The sequence below is a fragment of the Chrysochloris asiatica genome, unplaced genomic scaffold, assembly GCF_000296735.1.
Source record: "Chrysochloris asiatica unplaced genomic scaffold, ChrAsi1.0 scaffold00001, whole genome shotgun sequence".
NCBI lineage: Eukaryota > Metazoa > Chordata > Mammalia > Afrosoricida > Chrysochloridae > Chrysochloris > Chrysochloris asiatica.
This window is the reverse complement of record NW_006408519.1, coordinates 38248800-38259274: the sequence shown is the minus strand read 5'-3', so window position 1 is coordinate 38259274 and position 10475 is coordinate 38248800. Positions and strand designations below refer to the sequence as shown.

Genomic DNA, 10475 nt, shown 5'->3' with positions numbered 1-10475 from the left:
TCAGGAATCTTTTCAGGAAATGTCTGTTGCCTACTCAGAATTCTAGGAGAGCTGCTTAAGCAAAGCACCCTATGCCTTCCCAGAGCTCCAGTGGCAATCACAGGGAATTCATGGCTCCTACTCCCGCTCCTAGCCCCGCCATCCTTACACCTTCTCACAGGCGCAGTTTGCTGCCTAGCCCATCTTCACACATGCGGTGCACAGTGAGTACCACAGAACCGTAACCTACGTCTGCAGAAGTTTCTCCCCGCCACCCCCAGCCAGGGTTGCCATGTTTGGCTTATTTTTAGCCATTCAGCTAGAATGCACCTAGAGAGCCCTGGTGTTCTTAGCGTTTTCTGTAGAGAGAAGGATATGGTGGAAAACGTGAGGTTATGATAACCATCACAAGAGCAGGTGCTGGAAAGCAGATACTAGTGCTTGCTGTGGTTGGTTCGTCTGCTTATTAGAGCTTTGGTTTTCAGTCATTTTAAGCTACAGAAGGACCGTGGTTTTCTCCCCTTGTGGAGTGTCAGACCTGCTAGTTAGCAGTGGTCACAACCTGTACCTGACACACAGTTTTGGTTGTAGAAATGAAGTGAGATGCGTGTAAAGCGTTAAATGTGGAGCCTGGCACAGTGGAAGGTGTGCCACAGGGTAGCACTGGACAGCGCCCACCGTGATGCCACCCGAACTCCTCTGCTTTAAAACCAGTCCTCCTGGGCAGAGGACAGAGGGGAGTCACCCAAGTTGGCTTTGTTCACAGGTGCTCTGAATGGAGAATAAAGCAGATTCCCATCTAAGCTACCTAAAAGAACTAACGTTTTAAGCTTTTAGAAATATGAATAGCTGACAAGCTAATTACAGTTCACTTCCATCTCTTCCTTAAGTGGCCCCCAAGAGTTAGGGGCCCAGGAGCCCCCATTAGATGCCACATAAATGCCTGTTTGAAGTGGGCTGTCTGCATTTTCTGTAACACAGACTTCCCACTTCAGACAGGCTCTGGCCCTGGTCTCGTCCCTAGTAGGGGAGTGGGCCAGCAGCAGCCCAGCGCCCGGCCCGCTGAGCCTCAGTGAGGGCTGCTTGGATGAGTTCGTGAATAGCTGGTATCCTGGAGCGTACCACAAGACGCTGCCCTTGTCATTAGGTCACCAGCCTGTGGGCCACAGGTTGTCCCCCCAAAATCACTTAGTCTGCCCCCTGCTGAGGCAACCGTTCCAGCCATCATATTAGGGAGGAGTTAATTCAATATTTGAGCAAATATAGCAGGCTAATTTTTAAGTTGATAATTGTGTGTGGTCCATGAGCGATGTTATAAATTTTGGCAAGAAAAAGGTTCCCACCCCTGGTTTAGGTGAAGAAATGAAATAGTCCTCTTTAATCAAGTGGAGCCTGAGAGCATGCTTTCTGAGGTGGATGAATCTGTGTGTATCCAGACCACGGTTGCCTGGGCTTCTGGGAACTTCTTAGACTTCACCTTCACCTCACCCATGTGACCCTCTTCCCACTGCCCCTGTAAATGCCAGTCTTATTCTTACCTCACTTTAACATTTAGCCCATCTTCCCAGATTTCAGGGTCTTGATGAAAAAATAGAGGCTAGGATTGACTTGCTGGCTCACTGCTTAGAGAAAAGAAAACCATGTCTGTAAGGGACTGGCCTATTATCAATCAGGCAACTCAGTGAGTGTGCGTGTGGTCGGTGCTCCTGCCCTGCAGGTGTTCTGATCAGCAAACGCTCCAGGTACTGTAGACATGGCCCACTGTGGAGTAACTGCTCCTGCCTTTGGGAAGAATGCAGTGAAATGGGCCTGTGGGGACAGTAGTGGGCGCTGCTGCAGGCTCGTGAAGGAGAGGTGCCTCGCCACACTTGGAGAGGGAGCCAGAGGTGTCTTCCTGCCACATGCCAGGGCCTGTGAGTGAGCTGGCACAGAGATGTTTGTTGAACGTATAAACAACAGCAGAGAGAATTCCCCAGAGCCTGATAGAGAGTAAGGAGTCAGTCATGAAACGAAGACAAATGTCAGGAAATGGGGTGGGGATGTTGTGTTAGGTAGCTGACCTGCCCGATACCATTTGACAGAAGTTGGTAGCAGTTATGGGCAGACCTGGTTGCAGATGCGTTTTACACAGCATTCCTTCCATTGTCCTGTGAGGCAGGTAGCAGTGAGTAGAGGAGACCTCAAAGGCATGGGAGGCACAGATGTCCTCGGCACTTGAGGGCTGCTGTCTACCCACAGTACTCTTCTGAGTGACTCCGGCTCGCTGGGGGACTTCAGGGGGGCTTCAGAAAGTTCATGGAAACATTCCACTATCTTTGATTTCATTTTTTCATGAAATTTTTGAGGCCCCTCGCAGTTCCTGTCAGCAGTGTTGTTTTCACATAGAATACTAGACAATTTCCCGTTCCTTTCACCTCGAGGGAGAGCAGCCATTCGAGTGGAGTATTAAAGCCTTCTGCGTTCCCTGATCCCTGGTGGATACTGGCCTGGGAATCACCCTGCATGAGCCACCTGGCTGTAAACTCTGCCCTCGGCTGTGACACCAACTCAGAGTCACTATGGCTCAGTCACCGACTGCCAGCACATGGGGAGGGACGGAAATCGGCTGTGCTTGGTGCAAAGACTGCCATGAAGGAAGGGAGGAGTGGTTGATAAGAGCCAACCCCAGGTCCCTCCGATCCCGAAACCCAGTACTTCTCATCAGGACAACTGGTGGGTTTGAACCACCAACCTTAACAGTTAGCAGTCCAGTGCTTATTCTGCAGTACTGCACCAGGACTCTGTACTTCTATAGTTGTTGGGGGTTTTAACCCCCAGAAACTGGCAGGAGAATTTTAAAAACCATCTTCTAGATCTTTTATTGCTTTTGAAATGTCCAAGATACAATTTGATTTGGTCTCTCAGCATGGAAGACCTTTGGGCATTTTGCTACACTGCAAACCAGATGCACAGAGGTCTTGAAAAGGAGTCTTTCTTACATAATAAACATGAATTTGTTCCATAGACCTATATCGAGTACCCAGCCTGTCCAGACACTGCCCCAGGGACACAGGACAACAGCGCAGTTCTCACCCCAAGCAAGCCACAGTGTGGGTAGGCGGAGAGAGCATATTTCTCCTATAATGTAGAAAATACCCCAGACCATTAAGCCTTGTAATGCTCAAAGCAATCCCCCCAGGGGGCAAAGGGGGTACAATAGAAGAGGTTCCATTTGTGCCGAGGTGAGTGAGAAGCACTTACATCTGCATCACTCTTTTATCTATGTTGTTGTTAAGTGTGTGGAGTTGGTTCCAGCTCCTACTGGCCCTGTATAGGGTTTCCAGGGAACAGTTGGTGGGTTTGAACCTAGTGCCATTCACAGAGAAGCAGCGGTCAGTCGTCACAGCTGAGATCCAGCCTAAGTCACATGTTCCCTGTGACTTCGGCCACCTCGCTTCACTTACCTGAGCCCTGAGATTTTTGGCCTTAAACAAGTGATGAAGGTGATGCTAATGCTAATACTGCTGCTTTACAAGGCGACTTCTACCGGATCTGCATGGGAAGCGCTGGCGTTGAGGTCGGACACAGAGCTCTCACTAAAAAGGCAGCTCTAGAGAACAGAGGAGGAGGATGGGGAGGTTTGGAAAGCCTGCTGATTATGACTCTAAGAATGGATTTTTATAAATGTGTCTATTTCAGTGTAGGTACATGATTTTCCAGGACAGGTTTTCTGGACTAAGTGGGCAAAGGCCCTGGTGGTTGAAGGTCTTAGCCGGTGAGACTTTTTCTAACCAGCTTTGGAGTCTGAGAGTCTGTTTTCCACAGAGGGCCTCTGGTACATGGAAATGTCCTTTTCTGGGAGGGTCTCAGAAATTAGCAGCTGCAGCCTTTGGCCTGAATACTGCCTGGGGGCTGCCAAGGTGCACAGTGTCTCTGAGAACAGGGATGGTCTCTCTGGGCTCCGGTGCCTGCTGGGAGTAATTCGGCAGCCAACTTTCAGGAGAGGTGTCTGCGAGGCCCTTTGTCCTCAGGTAGGCTCAGGCAGGGACAGACACTAGCAGATTGTCCAAATGTCACGACCCGGAGTCCATTAGCGGAGAGGAACAAGAACCCAGGAGGCAGCATGGGGCTGGGGCGACCATCCATGTAGAGAGAATCACCACTGCCCTAGGGGACAAGAGAACAGAATCTCGGGTCCCCTAAGAGGACACAGGATAGGGTGGAGAAGGAAGAGGAGGCACCGGAACAGGAAATGCCCATGGACAGGCCTGTGTCTCTGCACCCTCAGCCATGGTGCCCAGCATGAGCCTGACTCACAGAGTCTCGAAGGTGCCATGGGGCTTCCTAGGCTGTGACTCTGACCCTAGGAGGAGATCACAGGCTCTTTCTCCCACAGAGCTGTTGGGGGCGGGGGGTGGGGGTTCAAACCACTGCCCTTTTGGTTCGCAGACAAGCACTTCACAATGGGGCACTTAGGGCGCTCCTCCCAATGAGGTTCATGGATATGTACATATATACACAAGCTGAAGAGGTGGCAGTCTTCCTATCTAGATTGCCTTGGAATTGACATTGGTTTGCAGTGTTGTAATGTTGGTTATAAACAGCTTATCTGTAACATACAGTCTATCTGTAGGAATCTTGTCAGATCTTTCCCATATAAAGAATTAGTTGCTTTTTGTGGCTTAAGAAGGGGGTGGGGGGAGGCTGTGCCTATCACTTCGCCACCTTGCCACCCATCCCTTTTCCTTGTAGGTGTCTGTATAGCACTATTCGCAGGGGGGTGGGGGATTCTCAGTCTCAGTGGAGAATATGTTTTCTGGATGATGGAGCCTCTGGAATGTGCAGCTGGTACTCTAACCCCTAACCCTCAGGAAGAACTGAGGTGTTAAGCGTCTCCTTAGAAGACCTTTTAATTATTTAAACTCAAAAGTTATTTGTAGCAGCTGTGGATGTCTGGGCCTCATTTTTAAGAAAAGAAATAGAAGCTGATTTGACATAATGGCCAACTTTAGTTATGGTGAGGTTTGGGGAGTTCTGTCCTGTGTTCCACAGACCCCTGGCAGAGGTAAAGGGAGGAAAGTGAGCGGGCCACATCACCACCTGTATCTTCTGTCACCTTGCCATCTTGTCGCAGTCCCTTTTCCCTCTTCCCCGAGTCAGTTGTTGTTAAGTGCCGTCACATCGATTCCGACCCATAGCGACCCTGTATAGGGTTTCCAAGACGCAGCTGGTGAGCTTGAACCACCGACCTGGCAGTTCAGTTGACTTTGCAGTCTGACGCATTAGCCCACAGGGCCACCCCAGGACTCCCCGAGGCAGTAGCCACATTTATTGTGCACAGAGTGTCTCTGTTAGTGACTAAAGACTGGTTACTAGTTTTATAAGTTTTCTGAACTCTTTAAACCTAAAAGAATTTTAAGGCCTCTGTTTTCTGGGGTCTAAATACAATGTTTCTGAACCTTTTTTAATTCATGCCTTACCGAGATGCCAACAAGATTTATGGCATCTTCCTTTCTGGGTAGCTTCTATTACCAAACAGTCAGTGTGGTTTTTTAATGTGAAATTATATCATGATATCAACTGTTCTCTTCAAATTTAACACTGCCCCTCCCTCCCACCTCTCACCTCCCCCTGGTTTTTGACCTGTTAACCCTAAGTATCAGTCTTCAATACCTAGAGGCAGACATTCATTCATCCATTTAGTCCACAGATAATATGCAATATACCAGGAGTTCTGGTGTGGCACTGTGGGCTAATGTGTCAGACTGCAAAGTCGTTTGAACTGCAAGGCCAGCAGTTTAAGCTCACCAGCTGCTCCTTGGAAACCCTATACAGGGTCACTATGGGTCGGAATCGACTCAACATCACTAAACAACAAAACAACAATACAGCCTACAGTCCAGTGGGCATGTAGACAATAAGCGAAGACATCAGTAGTTGCAGATTTTAACAGGTGAGATGAAGGCATTTTTGAAATGATGCTCGGTGGCTGGGTTTTGCTTGGTTTGTAGATTACAGAGCAACCCTTCAGTCCCTCCTGGAACCATGTCTCCTACGTGAAATCACACATACATCAACTTGCTTAGATGTAATCCCATTAGCATTTTGTCTTTGGCAATATTTGTTCTAACTGGATTTGAAAGCTGATTGGATGAACTTTCAGCTGCAAGGCATCACAAAGTCCCTAGGTGGCGATGAAGACAAATTGGCTAGAGAATCTCACCATTGTCTATTCTCCATTCTCCATTGATTTCTAAGAGGAAAGTTGCACTTCCTAGTACTGAGCAGTTGTTGTGCTTGCTTTCCCCGTGTGCCAAGTACAGGAAGTGTTGCCCTTTGTGGTGAGCGACAGTGTCCCCCATGCCAGAGGTCCCACACAGTGGTTCAGCTCCACCTCTCCTGAGTATGTGACTTTAGTCACCCCCAGCCCCAGCTCCCAGGGCTGCAGAAAGACAGCAGTGATCCCCAACCGCTGGGCTTACTGGGCAAATCTAGAAGGACTTGCATGTACGAACAAACCTTGAAAACTGCAAAGCATTGTACAGACGCCAAGTAACAATGGCACCCGCTGTACTGTGACAAAAATAGCTTCTGAAGCAGCAGTGACTGTGCCATGATGAGGTGCTGATTTGGGCGTCCACGGGTAGCTCATCAGCAGACCAGAGAGAAGAAAGGATTGAGCTGTGGCCATTCAACCCTACAGCAGAGCACACTATTGCTGAGATCAGTCTTAGCTACCAAAAAAGCTAGACTGTCTTAGAGAGACCATGGCTTAAGTCAGCAGTGTCACTGACTGGTGTAAAATGCATGGTGGGAAATGTCAAAGCTTACTGTGCCCAGGAGGAGGCCAGCAGTAATTAAACTTTTCTTTTAACATGCAGAGTGTAGAAAGCTCTTTTGGAGTCTTTCTGGATCATCAGGTATCTGCTCGCCTGTGTTAAACATTTGTTGTGGTCATGTTCGCAGCGTTGGGTTTTTTCTGTTGGTTTGTTCCTTTTTTGACTGCTTGTAGAAACGTTTGTCCATGAACACAGTTAAACCACACACCTGGTAGTATTTTAGAGATTTGTCCAGATTCCCAGCACAGAGTCCCTGGCACTTTTACCAATCATCTCAGTGTCACTTTGAATGAACAAAACTGCTAACAGGTATACCACGCCCATGACAGCTCTTAAATTCCAATTTCTCTTAAAACAGTAGTGGAAGTTCACCAGCTTTCGTAGTCGTGTTTCTTGCAGAATAGTTCAGTCTCTTAATATCGTTTTTGCTCTCTGGTTCTTACCTCAGGAAAATGTTCAGTCTCTTTTTAATGTTCAGAAATCAGTGTTTAAATGATCCATTACTATTTCCCAGGCTTAGAATAGAAATTTTATGATTTCTCAAATAATTCAGAATTAGAAGGGGAAAAAAAATCTCTGGATATTTTTTTTTTCCAGGTAACTGTTTACATGAGATCCTTCATAATTTAAAAAAAAAGTAGTATTAAAAAAACAAAAAAGTAGAGTTAAGTATGAAGTTTAACTTAGAAGAGAATGTTTCATGGAAAGACAAACCCTAATGTATAGATACTTGTTCCAAAGAGCAGCCCGCCACCACTCTTCCTCGGTTGGTTTTGCTGGCTGTGTAGTACCGTCTTCCTCCATAGAGTTTTATGGTGATCCCAATGAGTTCTTGTTTAAAATGTGTGTGTTGTATTTTTCCTTTCGTACCTAGACGATGACCAACACCCCTTAGCATCGGTTGACCTGCATTCTGTCCTGTCCAAGCAACACATACCCTTCTTGGTTTTGTTGTAAATGGTTTTGTGCCAGCAGTTCTGAGAAACCCAACTGATGAGTTCTGGACTGCTGGGATGGGCCACATCAGCCTTTGTGCTTTCTCGTCACTGTGTATTGTACCACAGTTGGTTCGTGGCAGTAATTGCCAAACTGGGATTAACCTTCCTAATCCATCCGATTCTTTTCCAGGTCCAACTGGCCCACCTTCAACACTCCCTCTAAGCTCCCAGACCCCTAGTGGAAGCTCTACCCTGTCCAAGAAGAGGCCTCCTCCCCCACCACCCGGACACAAGAGAACCCTGTCTGACCCTCCCAGCCCACTACCTCATGGGCCCCCAAACAAAGGCACAGTTCCTTGGGGTAAGTCATTCTACAGTCAGGGCAGAGGTGCTGGGACCAGGCAGTGTGGGCTCCATGGGGCATTGGGCAGGAGCACGTGCCAGAGGCACACACACTGGATAAGGCTGTGGAGATGGGGCAGGAAGACTGTACGCACCTCAGCCAGCCAAGAAGCTTTTGAAAAAATCTTCTTCTTGTGGGGTGCCATGGAATCAGTACTGACTCATTGCAACCCTGTGGAAAACAGAACGAAACACTGCCCAATCCTGGGCCAACCTCACAGTTGTCGTCACACTTGAGCGCATTGATGCCACTTTGCCAGTCCATCTCGCTGGGGGTCTTCCTCTTTTTCTCTGACCCTCCACCTCACCAAACATAATATCCTTCTCCAGCGACTGGTCCCTCCTGACAATATGTCCGAAGTATGAGAGATGAAGTTTGGCTATTCTGGCCTCCAAGGAGCATTCTGGCTGCACTTCTTCCAACACAGATCTGTTGGTTCTTTAAAGCCCATGGCACTTTAAATATTCTCCTCCAACACCACAACTCAAAAGCTCAATTCTTCTATGGTCTTCCTTATTCACTGTCTAGCTTTCGCATGCATATGAGGTTATTGAAAACACCATGGCTTGGGTCAGGCGCACCTTAGTCCTCAAGCTGACATCTCTGCTCTTGAATTCTTTAAAGAGGTTTTTTGCAGTAGATTTGCCTAATGCAATACATCATTTGATTTCCTGACTGCTGCTTCCATGAGTGGTGATGGTTGATCCAAGCAAATTGAAGTCATTGACAACTTCAGTCTTTACTCCGTTTATACGGATATTGTTTATTGGTCCAGTGGTGAGGATTTGTGTTTTCTTTACATTGAGGTGCAACCCATGCCAAAGGCTATGCTATTTCATCTTCCTCAGTAAGTATTTTAAGTCTTCTTCGCTTTCAGAAAGCAAGGCTGTATCATCTGCATATCGCAGGTTGTTAATGAGTCTTCCTCTAATCCTGATACCACATTTTTTTTCATATAATCCATTTTCTCTGATTATTTTCTCAGCATACAGGTTGAATACATATGTTGAAAGACTACAACCCTGGCACACACTTTTCCTAATTTTAAACCTTGTTCCCTTGTTCTGTTCAAACAGTTTTTCTGTTCCAATAGTCTTAGGATCGTCAAAAACAATATTTACTGATAGTTGCTGAGTATTTTTTCTGGACTAAACACAATGCTGAGCATTCCACAAATGTCATTGAGTCGTTATAGCAACTCTGTGAGGATTGTATCCTTAACCCTCATTTATCAATAGCAAAGCCTCAGAAAAACAAAGTAATCTATTCTCTCCGCAGCAGCCAGCGTGGTTTCCTGAAGACCAAATTAGATTGTGCCTTTTTAGAGGCTTCTCAGCACACATCACATCCATTTAGACTGCTTCCCCCAGGGTCTGGTGGATTCTGGGCCCTGGCATCACGGCCCCTTTCATGCCTCTCTTCATACCACCTGGCCCTCTTTGTGAGTTCATCCATTGGCTGGGCCTCTGTCAGCAATCCTCCTGAACATTTGTCCCTCTGACTCTCCTCTGAACGCCCATCTTGCTATCCATTTCCATCCAAGCACCTTAGCACAGGGGTAACTTACATATACAAGTTCACATAAGGGGTTTCACAAAGGTTGTATGAAAACGGAATGAAAAGATAATGGAATTTTTCCGAAATAATTTTGAAGCCCCCTTGTATGTTCCCTTGTGTTCTTAGTGTGTCTTCCTCACTGGACTGTCAGCTCCACGAGAGCTGGGCCCTTGTGTCTGATGCTCACTTGTGTTCCCAGGACCCAGCATCAGCTTCCTGGAGTCGGTCAGTTCACCCGTGTCAGGAACAAATGCCTGTCCAAAAGGAACACACAGCCACCCTTCTCTGTCCTCTTAGCTCACCAGCCTGCCAGTGGTCTAAAAGCCGAACCCATCTCATCTTCACTGACCCCACGGCCACAACTCACTGGGCACATAGGCAAGCTTTGCTGAACAGGCATAAGAGTTTACATATCTCATCTCTTCCTTCCAGTGAGCTTCCCTGTCATTTGGTTGGTTGGTTGGTTTGCCTTTCAGTTGTACTTATCACAGTGGAAGCTGGATCCTTTGTAAAGGTCTCTTCCAGAGCCATACATGGTGTTCTGAGGTGGGGGGTAGGGCAAAGAGCTCTGTTCCCACAGCCATCTACCGCCAGGTGTGTGTCTGAAGGCATGTTGAGTCTCTCTTCAACTCAGCATCCAACTTTCCCATGCATATGAGGTCATTGCAAATACTGTGGCTTGGGTCAAGTGCTTGGGTAATGTGTACTTTGCAGTCCAGTGCATTAGCCCACAGCGCCACACCAGTGGTTGTGTGTTTGGTGGATGGGGTGGTAGTAGTG

The 10475-nt window shown here is 47.4% G+C and overlaps 1 protein-coding gene across 1 annotated transcript in view; it reads left to right on the top strand.

The window, feature by feature from the left end:
• The window catches only part of ASAP1 (ArfGAP with SH3 domain, ankyrin repeat and PH domain 1), a 306393-nt gene that overhangs the window by 275958 nt on the left and 19960 nt on the right, over positions 1-10475 (top strand). The window contains exon 23 of the mRNA XM_006830709.1: positions 7926-8096. Coding sequence (XP_006830772.1) covers positions 7926-8096 — 171 coding nt within the window. The remainder of the gene's footprint in view (positions 1-7925; positions 8097-10475) is intronic.